The 15,512-nt window shown below is 42.5% G+C and overlaps 1 protein-coding gene across 2 annotated transcripts in view; it reads right to left on the bottom strand.

Moving 5' to 3' along the window:
- The window catches only part of CRY1 (cryptochrome circadian regulator 1), a 36,136-nt gene extending 20,800 nt beyond the window's left edge, over positions 1-15,336 (bottom strand). For both annotated transcript variants that reach the window (XM_026052220.1, XM_026052221.1), the window contains exon 1: positions 15,179-15,336. In XM_026052220.1, the coding sequence (XP_025908005.1) occupies positions 15,179-15,336 (158 nt within the window). The remainder of the gene's footprint in view (positions 1-15,178) is intronic.
- Positions 15,337-15,512: the final 176 nt, after the last annotated feature.

The raw sequence follows: 15,512 nt of genomic DNA, 5'->3' as shown, positions 1-15,512 counted from the left end.
AAAAACACTATCAAACCCGAGACGATGTCGTTACGGGTGTCTGAACACCATCTGGCCTTGGGTTAACAGCATTATTCTGAGCAGTCCAGTATCTTTTGGTTTTATTTTCCAGTTCAAAATTGTTTTCAGCATTGCTATCAGATATTCCTGCTTTGCCTCCTACAGACTTGAGTAAGGAACTGGACTCAAAGAATATTACATGCTGTACAGCATCAACTGCTTTAATACTTAAACAAGTCAAGTTTGCAGCATTAGACACCAAATGCATTAATATATTATGTAACATTTACYTCCATTCATGGAAAAGAGAATGACGAGTATTTATTTAATAAAATACTTGTTATTCTGCTGTATGTTCAGTCACGTTGTTATAAAGGTCTAATACCGTCTAGGTAAATGTATTCCACGGAACTGCTTCTAGAGGAATCATTGCACAGATTTCATCTAACAGTCGTACGCCACGCTGAAAAGTATCTGGTATTTGATTTTTCTACCCATAATTTTTTAATATCTTCTCAGATATTCTTCTGTTTGACTTGCACAAYGTGTCTTAGGCGGCGTGAGCAGCATGTTCTTGTGAAACTTTAAGCAGCTTAAGCTCAGACAGGATTTGAGCGTTATGTACACTCCACAGCATCCCTTGGCAGCGGGCCACAGTCATATTTTCCTATTACAAAATCAAGGTCACACAGAGGCTTGTTTTATCACATTACATTGTATCAGGGAATACAGCATACAACTCGCATATCCTAAAAAGGTATGCAGTAATGCAGTTGCTTAGAGGTATTCTCCTGTCAACTTATACACCAGACAGGGCAAAAGTTCTCTCTATTCAGCCAAGTGAACCTGCTCTTCCTGACTAATTTCCTGCAGGTTTGCTCAATAAGCAAGGGAGAATGAAAGGTTCCTTCAGAGCGTGATTGGGAACTTCAGCATCTTTCATAACTGAGTAAAAGCTGCTATGCAGGCGAAAACAAACCAAAACAGATGCGGGTTGCTATTTTTTCGCCCTTCCTTAACATCTACAACTGTTACCTGCAAGGCAGAGCAAAAGCACGAGGGGCAAAGCAGACAAGAGGCACCCAAGCCCGAGCGCAGCTGCAGTGTTCATGATTACTGCGGCAATGGTTCTTAAAGCATTCTTAAAGCAAATTCAAATTTGAATTCTTGGGGAAAAAAAGGATGAAAGAAGGGACATATAGCCAAGCCTGAGATAAAGCAATACTTAAAATACTTAATCTCCACACATCTTCAAGTGGAGTCCTTTTGGGAGCATCTTCTTTGAAGCTCCTGAACAAAGATGTTCTCCCATACAGAGAGAGGCAGAACGCCAACTATAACAAGAGCCACTGCTCTGTTAAGAAGAAACTAAACTTGAATTTAGCTGGCTTACGTTAGACAAGTTACAATTTCCTTAAATATCACTCCTCATTAATYTCCTTCTGACTGGACTCCTTTTTCCACAGTTGTTATTCCCCAAGAGAAGAGAGGAGACATACAGGAATTCTATTTGCCCTATGCAAGGAGCATTCCTAGTCTTCCAAACTGCAATATGGATTTAGCTCCTACTCTGTTCGCCATACTTGATAGCCAACAGCGCATTTAGTCTCAATAAAGATCTGGACCTAAACTTTACACTCAAAAGGCACTTACAGGGATTTAGGGAATTGAATGTGTAACAGCAAACTTCTCAAGTCGCTTGTTGTGGGGGTCAGTCTTGTGGTGGTGTCAGGCTAACAGACTTGCACGTTGTTAAAGCTCTTCTCCATGATATGTCTTGCTCAGTTGTGAAATTACTCGCTCAGTGTTTTTTTCCTCTAATTCTCTTCTGCTCTGACAGATCAAGGTCCCTTTTACTTGCCCTCTGCCACTTCCTTCCAGAAGTTTAAGAYGCAGGTTGCTCTCTTGAACATCAGGGCCTCATAAGGCCTACCTAAAACCTGCTTTTCCTAGCATCCCTTACAGATTTTACCCAAAAAAGACAATAGAGCTTTGACTCTATGCTAACTAGTGTGGAGCAGCTCATGTTCRTGCACCTCAGCAGCGCCCTGGCTGAAACCACAGCGCACACGTGGCACTGGCCCGTGGGTCTTCTCTGGCCCCCAAACACTGCCCAGGGCCTGACAGGGCCCTGTATTTTGTGTATTTTATGTGGAACTCATCTGTATTTTGCACCTGGGCTTCGTATCAGAAGAAACGAGCTGAAGAAATTGCTTTTCCTACCAGAAAGCCTGAGAGCAAACATATCTGCAGCAAGGACAGCTAGGGAAATAGGAGCTAGATGCAAATTACATAACTCAGCTATTTGACAGCAGAAACATGTTCATGGTTAAATAAGTTTCAAGCTGCTTATTCTCCTGAGCCCACGTCCTCTTGTTTAAGCGAGCTGCTCATAAGGCTTGATGCAATTAAACCAGAGTGGGCCTGCTTTTTATTCCTGCCACTGAGCAAAACTGTTCAGCCACATTACTCTTCACAGTCTAATCCATCCATGAGAACATAACAGCTCTGCCTCATTTCAAACACACTTTACAGAAATATATTTTTTTTTAATCAAAATTCCAGGAAAAAAAAAGAGAGACATAAAAGCTTTATAACAAGATATAGTCCTATGCAAGCTGACACTGAAGGAAAAGCGTATTTCAACTATACTGTATAAATGTAGAGTCCTTAAGATATAATTGCATGAGAAGTCACTGGTTTCTCATATCTGAAAAGACTATTATACCGAGAAAAGAGGATTAAGGAAAGACTTGAAATCTACTCATATAAACAAAACAAAGCAAAAAAAGTTAGGAAGCTCCGATGCCATAAAACCACCTGAAGGCTCCTCTCAGGTTTTCACTAAAGTGAAAGTTTTCACTAAAGTGAAGTTTTCACTAAAGCTGACAGGATTTCGTTTGGGCAGCGCTCACCTTGCTGCCCGATGGCAGCTTTCCCTTACTGCTCTTCTGAGTCAAGGCAGCCCCGACTCTCCAGACTGGTCTTTCAAAGCTGAAATTAGTCATTTATATCTGAATGCAAGGTAAACATGGGCAGAGTTCTGGGCTCTGCAATATGAAAGAGGATAGGAAGCTAAAGGAGTGAGCTCTGGCAAAGGGTTGCTAAGATGAGTAAGGGTCTGGGGCACCTCTCATATGAGGAAAGGCTCAAAGAGCTGGGGCTGCTCAGCCTGGAGAAGGGATGACCTAGGTGGGGATCTTATCAATGTGTTTAAGTATCTGAAGGGAAGGTGTAAAGAGCATGGGGGGGGCAGACTCTTGCCACTAGTGCCCAGTGACAGGATGAGCAGCAACAGGCACAAGCTGAAACACAGCAAGTTCCACCTGAAGACAAGGAAAGGCCTTTTCTCTGGGAGGGGAGTCACRGAGCCCAGAGGGTTTTTGGAGTCTCCATCCTTGGAGATGCCCAAGAGCCTCTGGACAAGGTCCTGAGCAACCTGCTTGAGCAGGAGATTGCCCTACATGATCCTGCAGGCCCCTGCAACATCAGCTGCTGTGTGAAAAACCTGTTAAGGCTCAAGTCATAACGGTGCAGAAAGAATAATAATTTTCAAGAAATACTTAAAAAACATAGAAGCAAAGCATCTTTATTAAGCTATGTAAGTCCAGAAATACTTCTTTCTGCACCAGCTTTCTCACAACATACGGAGAATAATGGACTTAATGGCTCATTTCATACTGACAAAAGCCTTCACTTCAATGTCTAAATCTGATTAAAAAGATGCAATGAGCTCAATACATAATTCCAGGTATACAATATTAAAATACAAGCCAAGGCTGAAATAATAGCTAAAAAAAAAAAAATCAAATAACCTTTAGATGAAGATAGTGTGTTTACCTGCCACAACAGCAGCAATTCACTGGACTATAGAAGGTCAGGATGAACTGGGCTCAGTGACCAACCTCAAGTACCTCACTCGAAGCAACCAAATTAAATGAATATTAAAAAAAAAGTATTACTATGTTCCACTTACCTATGCTACATAGATTAAAAATAATAATAATAATAAAAAATACTCCATCACCTCTTTAGAAGTGACAGTAGTTCACACGAACTATTATTCTAAAAGGAATGAAAACCTTATTCCTAGAACTGTTCCACTCTTGATTTTACCCATCTACCTGTTCCTTTTATTAACAGAGGAGGGAAAAATCCCTTTCTAGATACTACACTCAGATTTCTGACTCCTTAGACTACTGAAAGAATAAAGGTAGGCAACTGAAAACTATCTGGCAACAAACGTGAACGTTACTTTTTCCAGTTTGTCCGTGCCAGYATCAGCAGTAGTTGCAACGCAGAAGGGTTGGAGGAGGCAGCAGGGCAGGTTGCCAATTAGGAGCAACAGATAAAGAAGTTAGGGGTGAGGAAACCCACAGCTCCTTCCTGAGGGCTGCTACACAACGTGGAAGATGGAGTGACTAAAAACAACAGCGAGTGAATATGCAGCAGTCAGAAATCATGCATATTCTAGAGAAAAGCTCTGCTTCTTAGAAAGAAAAAAAAAAAAGCATAGACACATACGTATATATATATATATATATCAAGAAGATATACATAACACTATAAAATATGCCTCAGAGTATACATATGTATTCACTTATATTCCATATAAATATATATGGAATATATTAGAGAGAAATAACATATGAGTATATAAAAGGATTATATATATAAAAAGAGGAGATATTTATATGAAATATATATATATATTGACATTCGGATATGTGGAGTGTTTGTGTGTGTGTGTGTGTGTGTGTGTGTGTGTGTGTATATATATATATATATATAAATAAAAGAGGATAGCTATTCCATATATTTTTCTTTACTCTAAATGCATTTCCATAGCCAAAAGTGCTGGGTGAGCATTTGCAGCCTGCGAGCTGGAAGCTTCATTGCCGCTGCCAAGTGAGTGTCACTGCCGCACAGGACCTCCAGGGAGGAAGGGGTGCTCCCCACCAGCGGTCAATCCGACAAACTTGACCTGCTTAATCCCCGGGCTTCAAGATCAAGGGGAAATACAGAGCAAACAGCAACGGGAAAACTAGGAACTAGGCAGTTTTCCTTACTATCGTGCTCACAAGCCGATCGCTTCCTTATCCCGCTTGCAAGAGGAGTGTTTCAGTATGAATCAACAAAAATAGTTTCTTAAAGTAGGTCGTTGCTGCAGCAACACGGCGGCTGTTTGGACTACTCCCTGCCACAATGACCTACTTTCCTGGTGCTACGTAACCGCGGTAGTAGGAGCTGCAATTCTAGTTCACTTCTGAAGAGCTCTGGGAGGATTTTTATGGTGCAATTGAACTTTATTTCTGAAAACGACAGATAAAGGCCTCCCCCCTTTACAAGTGGGGATCAGTTATGCCAATGCATGCTGTATTTAGAAGCTCTGGCTACTAAAGGTTAAGTGAAAGCTAAGATATATGTGCCATGTTCAAAAAGTACTAAGCCAACATTCAAAATACTAGGTGCTCACAGAAGATAGAATGGAAAGCTGTCAAAATGAGCAACTATTTGCAAATAAACATGTTCAGTGTCAATGTTTGGCAGCAGACTTCAGTGCAAACAGACTGCTTCAGCATTCTACGCAAGCAAAAGTTGGGGAAAACAACCCTTTATTACAGGTCTGAATGGTAAAGTTGCCTAAAACGAAACCCAAACTCCTCACAAATCACAGGTAATTCTGACAGGTTTTTAGAACATATTCAACCTTGCAAGAACTGCGGAGCAGGAGCATAGAGGTACCACACAAACCCAGAAAGTAACTGTGACCATTAGTTTCCTGTTTACCTTGTTACTAATGGTTATTAAATTTCTTTCCTCTGTGGTAAGGTTATCAGCACAAACTTAATTGAAAAGTTAGCAGTCTCCCTGCAGCAGTAAGCCTAAAAACCTTCAAACTTCAGTAACATCAATTGTGCTACAGGGCTTTTTAATCGATTTATACAAATCCTGAATTGAAAAGCTTTCGTTCAAGTTAGGTTCTTAAGAAGCAAGCAGAACAGACCAGCATTTAAAGTGCAAGACAAGACATTCCAGCGAGAGGCAAACTATGTGTTACTGTATGACTCTAAAACTTTATTAATAGAAGATGTGACAGAGGTAGCTCATATTAAGAAAGACAAGAACATGCACCAAAGCCTCCCCCAAATTTGCTTTACCTTAAAGCCCTGTAAGTTCCTCAGGAAAAACATTGGTATCCATATTAAAGAAAAAAACCCTTCTGTGCCTAGAATAAGTTTTGAAGTTGCCCCACTTGCACGCTGGGATAAAGCCCATGCACTGAGATCTGCACTGAGATCACTCCTCCTGCAAACAGCAGAAAGCCAGAGCTCCAACTTCACTGCTGCACCAACGGCGAGCGGTCCCGCAGCAACAAGAGGTGCCACAAAGGCAGAAATCGGGAGCAGGGGTGGGCGGGGGGAAGGGAGAAATAGGTGGAAAAAAAAAAAAAAAAAGTGAAAGAAAAGTCATAAAGCGAAAGGCTGCTGCTGCAGGAGCCCCAGASGATCATCAGTAACAGTTTTCAGCTTGAAAGCCCGACCTCCAGTGCCAAAGAAAGTGAAGTCTCCTATGCTGTCTCCTATAGCAATGGCAAAGGACTCCAGTTCTGGGTCCTGGGTGGACGCAGTGCTTAGCACTCGATGGCATGATGCTTGAAAAATGCAAAGAAGCCCAAACCTACATTTTAAGGGGGAAGGTGATCTGTGTTGTCTCCACAAACCCTTGATTTTCCTCTGGTTTAAAAGAAAACAAACAAAGCACAGTACCATTAAAATAAAATACACTCGAGAGCCAATTTACCAGCAACTAGTCTACAGAAAGGCAACTTCAAACGTAGAAATGGAGAAACGTAGAAAAACCCCTGATTACTGAAACACATCCATGACTAGATTGATCAAGACTAATTTTTACACGAGTCTCCTGAGATTATGGCAGCCTTGAAATAAGAGGGGAAAATCTTTATTATGCCATAGTAACTTTAAACTTTTTCTCTTGTGTCTCCTTCAACTGGTATGAACTTATTCCCCCACCTCATGAACACTTTTTTTAGGGTCATTTCTTCATGACCAGAGAAGCTACACGTTAGTAGATGTTTCTGAGTTCACGCAGGTTAAATAGAACACAGGAGAAAAAATGAAAAAGCCGTTCAAAGTCATCATGATCAGAAAAAGCACTCACCGAGTTCGGGGTATGCTGCATAATAGCAGCAAATAGCAAACAACTAAGCTGCCTACAATGAAACACAGACAAAGCACCATGAACTAGTTCTTAATAAGCAAGCCACCTACTCAAAGGTAGCATTGGGAAGCCAAAGGATTTATCCAGAGATAACATGAATAAAAAACACTTTGGTTTAACAACATCCTTGCTCGACTGCCCTTCATCAAAGCTATGAAAGTTTGAGCTTTTTGAGTTCATTGGTAGTGGAACTCACAAAAACAACAAAAAAGGCACAATGTTCTTTCCATAAACAAAATCCCCTCTGGAACCTTGATGGCAAGCAGCAGAATATTTTATTTTAAATGCATCTTTCAGTTTTGCAGACTCGTAGTCACGTCTCGCACGCAAGAGCGGCGAGCGAGCCAGAACAGCAGGCAATCTCCACTAAATGCCATGTTATTTTCTCTCCCTTCTTCAAGGCAGCTGGCTTTAAAGAGTCACTGAAAAGCTGTTCAGACACTCAAATACACCCTTAGAAAAATCAAATTTGTTTACTCTCAAGAATGTAAAGATGAAGAATTTACACACAAATAACATCTCAGCCCAGAGGAAGTTCACAAGACAAAATTCTTAGCAAAGTAGAGTTTCTTCAATTAATCCAAAGTACTGAAAAGTTGACTATTTAAATGCCCCTTTTCACRGTGGGATTTTGCTTTTTTTGTCCATTTCTCCAGTATATCAGAGCCACACCAACTGCAGAGGCAACCCTGCCATGGTGTCTGTCACACAGCCTCAGTACAGAACAGAACTGCAACCAGCCACACTTCGATCACAAGCTGCACAGTACACGGGGTAGGAAGGGCTGAGCAATCAATCTGTGTGAAGGAGTCACCTAGTTACTCATCTTTGTGATGGAGGTTGCCCTCTCATCTCTGTTCTTACGATCATCAATGCACCTCCTCATTGCAGTACAGCACGGCCTGGCCCTAGTTCCAGAGTTCTCTTGCATTTGCTGTCAGAGTTGTGCAACCTCACAGCAAATCAACCAACTTCCTCATTGCAAGACTGATGTTCTTCCAGCACTGGTGGTTTCTAGGACTGCTATTGCCAAGGCAAGGCAGCAGCCAGATGATTTAACCCTGCCATGAAAACACACCTCAGTGCAAGGTAATGAGAATGCTAGCACCAGCATCAAGGAAAAGAAATCCTGAGAGGTCCCGAGCTCTATGGGCTCCTCACTGTAAAGAGGAAGGTGCTTCCCAGGTCACAGATTGCATCCTGAGGAGAGATGCATCCCACTCGGGTCTACTAGGACTCGCACACTTAMGGAACCCAAACTGCAGGAACGAGCCTTTATGTAACACACAACCCCATGCGCTAACAAAACTGCAAATCTGGATCAACATAGTTACTAGGAGAGCTTTTAAAGACACAAACAAGTTAAGAATGGGAATAGATCGAGAAAAAAAGCAGTTTTAATTACAGGAGCTGTTCCTAAGTAGCCTGTGCCACAGGTATGTCACCTTCTTCACTGCAGATTCAATAATAATCAAATCTGCAACTCATTACAGTTAAACTACAGCTTCCCGATGGAGTTTAAGCAAAGGCGTTTACTTCATTGTTGCTGATTTATTTCTTGATAGTTTGTTTCCCAAGGAAAGAGGCCTTCCCAGTGCAAGAGCTTTGCAGCTTCCACTTTTCACAGCAGCCCATGAGCCACAAGCAGGAACACATGTCAAGCAAGAATGTGTGACTGAACAGGAATGGAAATGCTTCCCAACAAAGAAACACTCAGATAAATTAAGTTTTAAAAGCAGGCTGAGAAAAATTACTCCAAGAAGTTACAGGAGAAGACACAGGATAACAAAAGCCCCAGTGTCTCTGGCACCGCAGAAGTTAATCATGGACACAGATACCATTCAGATCTGTGCTAAAGTGGAAGAAGTGACTTTGTTTCTAACAGTGTGAACACATTTGGTTCTGTTTAATTAGCTAGGACACACTAGCACTTTCCAGAGGGATTAAGCAATAATTTGGCGCCTGAATTTAGTCCCTTGCCAAATTAAGCAATAATTTGGTGCCTGAATTTATTCCTGAGCCCTGAGTTTTAACAAATCGGTATCTCTCATCCAGTCTTACCAGTAAAGACTTTCAGGCCTTTCTAATACTCCCAACAGCTAAGCACACTGAAATCTTAAGAAAACCTGGTTATTTCAGGAAGCAATTTTCACTCTAGCCCAGGTGTTGTCTACAAAACTAATAAAGCTGATCTGTCAGTTTTTAATAACACCTCAGCATTACTAACCAGTGTGCTCTCAGATTCACAACTGCTCCGAACCCAGAGATTTACATGCAGACTTTCGTCAGACCTGAAGCAGAGCCTAGTCATATTCACCCGTTTCCCCCAGTCCTCCCCACTGCGTCCGTCACCTCCAGTAAACCCTTATCCCTGCACAATGGGACACGCACAGATGCCCCCGAAACAAAGGGGTGGCTTGAGAATGAGAGAACATTATAATTATAGTTCATCTATTGTCCTACGTGGCAGGGAACCTGAAAGTTGACTTTGACCTTTCCAGTTCACCACAGGAAGGCCAGAGAACTCCCTCCAGCAAGGAGTTTCTTTCAGTACACAAATTAATACATCTGAACTGAATGTAAATTTCTGCATTGAAAGAAAAAAAATAAATAAATAAAATGGCTGCCTTTACCGGCAGCCTGACCTTTCTCATATCACTCGTTATGCAACTAACCCATAAACATGTCACAACTTGTGGTAGACCTGAAAAGAGTCACTTTGCCTGAAAATGAAGACCTCCCAACCATACCTACCACCACCAGAAAACTGATGCCACAAAATTGGGATAGCCCGATTATAATATTTTTTTCTGAAGACAAATACRCTTACATGAAAATGGCCAGAAGAGGAACACAACATGCAAAATAATRTGAAGTGTTTCAGAACAAACAATTCATTGACACTGCCACATAATAATCAGAGGAATACAAAATCTGTTTTCTTAATTATCTACAGAAAGCTGCTTTCTGGTTCACTAGAGACAGACARGCAAAAGTAAATTGCCGGTCCCAAGAGAAAGATTAAATAATTCTATGCAGTAGCTTCTAGAGCATATTTGACCCTTGATACACAGCTTGAAGTCCACACACTAGTGGTTTTTTATACATGGTGAACTTCTCACGCAGGTTTTCCCTTTACCTCCTCAAAAACAGAGCTCAATCACGTGAGCCCAGACCTTGAGAACTTCAAAATTTCTTAGTCTGAAGAATCAGATTCCTTCAAGACCAGGCTTGAAGCCAACAGGCAAGTGGTGCAAGTGCCGATTGGAATTTTTGGTCTACAATAACTGCTTCTTGGAAAAAAAACAACTTACAGGACATTTTGTTAAGGTATGAGCTGCACTTCCACCTGCTCTCTCCACACCAGCCCCTACAGATTTATCCACCTAGTTTAACCATAGCTATGTCYGTAACCTGGAGATACAAAAGCATTCAGTAGAAACTAAGCAAACAAGCATTACTTTCATTGAGGGCAACAGCACCCACTGGTGACCCTTCGTTACCACTACCACCTTTGTGCTAGCAGTATCTTCCCCAAAATAAGTAAATAAATTAATTATCTGTTCGAGCCAGCCTGGTGAGCTGGCGCCAGGGCTGCGTACCAGAGCGGTCACAAGCCAAGGGAACCTCCCCTTTCATCAGCAGCGCGGGATTAAAACGAGGGTTCAGTGACGTACTTTGCAACTCCCAGGACCAGGTTATATAACGCCATGAACTACATAAAACATTACATATAACTAAAAAGGGTGTTGCTGAACTGCAGGCATTTTAGGGCACATGATACTTGCTGTGAAGGGGACCAGCTGGGGAATTTGGGCCTGACCCTGGAGAATCTCTCCTGTCTCACACCCAAGAGCCTTGTTCTGGACTCACCGCTCCCGGGAGCGAGCTGCTCCTCTGCAGCACGAGGCTGGGAAGGCTGCAGTCCTCAACTTAGGGGGCTGGCTGGACAGAAAGGCTTCACATCACTCACTGAGCTACCGCTTGGAACAATTGCATGAAAAAGAAAAAACGTACAGGCATGGCTACAGTATGGCACAGAAATACCAATGTTGGCTTAACTGTTGCACAGTGGCTATAGCAGAGTTCGGCACAGGAACCCAACATGCCTGCAGAACATATACAGAAYACAAGCAAAACTCTTGTTACTCACACACTCAAGGTATGTCCACTTTTATATCCAAAGAACCATGCAATTTTGTTCTCAACAATGACCCTTAAATAATTAACTTGACATTAAATATGCCAAAATTAGAGGTTTTGGTCCTAAAAGCTACAGCACAAAAGCAAACTCAAAGGGCTGTGTTTGCACTAAAGTCATTTTTCTTTTTGAYGTTCTCCCTTTTAAATGTCAGGCATTTGTCATCAAAATCAGCCTGGGCATATAATGTTTTTTTGCTGCAGATAAATCATCATTTAATACGAATCACTCATGAAATAGTTCTATTCAAAAAGTTTTTTTCAGCAACCAACCCCAGCACTAACAAAAAGGTCTCCACAGCACAAACCATTACTAACACCATCTGAAACAGTGTATCTTCAAAACCAAATATACATAACAGCAGAAAGAAAATAATRGATGCTACAGAAGGATGACAAGACATTACTTTTAAACCAGAATCCATTTTTAAAAAGTTGCAATCGTTGTCCTGGCAAAGAAAGTCTTTTTGTCTAAGTTTTTAATATACTTTAATGTACAAGCATTAAAAATCTATCGTATCACTGCCTTCACCTTAATCAATATAACCATCAGTCTTTGCAGAGTTTTGAACGTGTCAATATTCTCACAAAGTCAACTAGATATACACAGCAAATTGCATTACACTTATTTTAGTAAGTAAAGCTTAATTTTTTTAAGAATTAGAGAAAATTCAAGACTGGCAAAGTATAACATACACCCCCAACATACTTTTTTTCTTTTTTTTTTTTTAAATTGCCAGCCTTTTAACTAGCCTGTCAAAGACATATGCACACTCACAAAACAAACTGGAAGAGTAAATAATTAGCTAAAGTAAATTCTTAGGCAGCAGCCAATGGAATGTTTACATTTCCAAAAAAAAAAAAAAAAGAAAATCCAGTGCCACGCTGCACTAAAGCAAGAGCTAAACGAAGCCCTCCCATAAATGATAATGCTAACACAAGATCTCATTCTCCTTAATATGGAAAAGCCTGTGAGTACACAGCAATACATTTTTTCATAAGTAGGTAATGGTTAGAGGACACAGGCTGCACTCTTGTCTGTTCTGTTGACACTATTAGATGCATGCTCATTCTGGTGCTAGAAGGGCAATGAAGAAAACTGTAGGACAGTATCACAGCAATTTCCCCTACAGTATCCTCCCCATCCCAGTGCCTGCCATCTCTCCATCATCTTTTCCTTGTACTGAATACCTCTTCTCTGAGGCACATCTGTGAACGACACCAGAAAAATCATTATATAGAAAACAGCGTTTCAATGACAACTGAATCATCTTGACCTAGTTGATAGTTTGAGAGAAGGGGCAGTGGTAAGAAACAGAAGTAGAAAATTGAAACAAGTTCATGAAGGCCTCACATTTGTTATGTAGCATTCATGATTTTAGGGCTGGTTGGCTGAATGCCAGCAGAAAGGAGGTCAGTAAGGCCATGTGACTACTCAGCAATTAGAGTTACTCAACAGTGCAATTACACAAAATATTAGTTCAAGACTGTTTCACGAATGTTAAAAGTTCCTCAGAAAGTACCTATTCATTAACTGTGCTTAAAAGTCTCTGAAATGAACCAAAATTGGTCTAAACCAACRCACTGAATAGTGGCCAATGCACAACGTTGTTTCTAAGGGGAAACTAAACCTGACAGTTTCTACTCTTTTCACACCTTTCTTCCTCATGTTCATTCTATTAGTCAAACTTTGAACTCTGTCAGGCAAAGAGTTTTGCAACAGGAGCGAGCCTAGGGGAGTGGGCTCCTAAACTCATCAGGACATCAACGGAGTTTATGTAAGTCAAGCCATAAATAAGGAAGAATCGCTGTAAATCCACAGCATTAAACGTGATCCATGTTCCAGACGCTGAGGAGCTTCTGCTCCTAACCCCAAATAAAATATTTGACCAATTTGAGATTCTACCCCATGTACATGTGAGGAAGAAGTCAGCCAGTAAGGAAGGAGCTCAAATACTTGACAACCAGTAGCAAGTACTGAATGAGGCTGGCAAGCCAAACAAAAGAGTATTACTTTATTTAAGCATGCATACTACAAATGTGAGTGTCTTACAGCTGTGTAAAAATAGTCCATTAAAACTACCGGCACCTCACATAGATTAATTACAAACTATGAACTGTTCATTTAAATGAGAAGCTGAGATCACTAATAAGCATAAAGTCCTAGCAGCTAGGTCTTTTGTTGTTGCTGTTGTTTTTCAGGAGAAAAAAAGAAATCACACAAAGCTAGACTACAGAGGAGTGAGACCTATACAAATGCATATGCAGCATGTGCCTTGAGGATATTCAGATCGCAGGAGATGAAGTGCTTTRAGGGCTGGGATGTTGCAACTAAAACTCCTTCTAAGAAAGGTTTATTTTTCAGTGGGAAAAGAGCTCCTTCCCACCAAACCGACTAAAAGATGAAACCCACCCTCTCTGACCAACAGCTAAAAGACATTTCTGTTCCAACGTAACACTCAACTCTGGCGATGTCTTCTGTAACACTGAGAGCTGCCAAAGAAAAATGAACCAGCAGAGGCTTAACAAATGCATAGATGTAAGGACTGTATTAAGTGTCGATCATATTGAATAGCCATTAAAAAAAAAAAAAAAGCAGGCAGCAGCATTACAGAGATGTTACAGAGACGGATTTCCTTTTGCCAGGATCGTAAGGTTCACATTTGTCCATCCCTCACRGGTTCACAGCACACAGCCAAGAATGATTTGGCACACACGTGCTCTCCCTCTCCTCCCAATTACAAAATACATGAGAAATCTGCGAAATATTCTGGACACGCAATCATTTCCACCACTTGGACTTGTTCCAGTTGACTATAATCATTTAAAGCTTAAGTAACTGTTCACACGATATCCTTAAGGAAAAGTTTGTTTATAAAGTTAAGATTTATAACACAAGAGAACTTATCTCCTTCAAAGCAAGCAAGAAGTTTTACGTCTCTGTGAAAGAAGTGTACATTATAAACCTCAGATAAGGGAAATACCTTAACAAATATTAAGTGGTATGCACCTTATTCTTGTCAGTGAAAATGGAATAACCATCACGTTCCAAGTTTACAGAAGGCATATTATTAATACTTGWAGCTTCCTTAAACAAACAGCATGATTGCAATAAAGGCTTCTCAAGACTGAAATAAATAAGAAGCCAGCTTCCTGCCAAAGTATTTAAAGACCTGGCACAGAAGGCTTTGCACCCGAGAGGAGCAATCCTAGGGAATCCTTGAAGGGAATTCAGCTGAAAGGCTCTAGCATTCCCACTTTGATGGACCCCCTTCACGTCACAGGGTTCAGCCCTGGCACCCAGTGCCTGGGATGTAGTTTGACATCCGTGGGGAGCAAGGGAACGAGGATCTCAAGGGAACGAGCATCTCAGGCCCCCGCCGTTGTTGGATGGACGGGTGACAAAGAGCTCCACGGTATTATGGCTTCTTTTGTTTTAAGGAAAGGAAGAAAACACCCCCAAACTTCAAGAYCGCTAGCATCACTGTTACCTAACACAGCCTTTGGTGACTGCCAATAAGAACGGTCCCTCCCCCACCCCCCCAAAACCTTCCCCAGAGGGACCAGCAGCGTGTCCCCCCCCCGCGCCCAGGCCCCGGCGGGAAGCGCCCCCCCACGCCCCCCCCGCGGCCGCGCGCGCGCACGGGCTCATATGTAACGGCGGCGGCGGCGCGCGCGGGGAGCGGCCCCACGGGCGCGCGCGCGGCGGCGGGAGCGCGCCCCGCCCGCCACTCACCGCCACCTGTTGATGCCCACGTTGGAGGAGCCGGCGAACCAGGGGTCGAGGATGTAGACGCAGCGCACGGTGTCGGCGCCCTCGATGCACTCGCGCAGCGCCGGGTTGTCGTGGAGCCGCAGCCCCTTGCGGAACCAGTGCACGGCGTTCACGGCCATGCCGCGGGCCGCGCGGGCGCTCAGCGGGAGCCGCCRCCCGCCGCGCCGCTCATGGCTCCCCCGCGCGGGGAGCGGCCTCGCCTCGGGCGCCCTCCTAGGAGCCGGCGCCGGCAGCGGCCGCCCGCGGGGGACGCATCGCGCAGGGCCTCGGGGACGGCGGCGGAGGCGACGCGCGG

This window comes from Nothoprocta perdicaria, unplaced genomic scaffold, assembly GCF_003342845.1.
Source record: "Nothoprocta perdicaria isolate Ctin4 unplaced genomic scaffold, notPer1 scaffold_86, whole genome shotgun sequence".
In the NCBI taxonomy this organism is placed as follows: Eukaryota; Metazoa; Chordata; class Aves; order Tinamiformes; family Tinamidae; genus Nothoprocta; species Nothoprocta perdicaria.
Note: the sequence above shows the minus strand (reverse complement) of the source record. Positions and strands in the feature narration are given on the sequence as shown.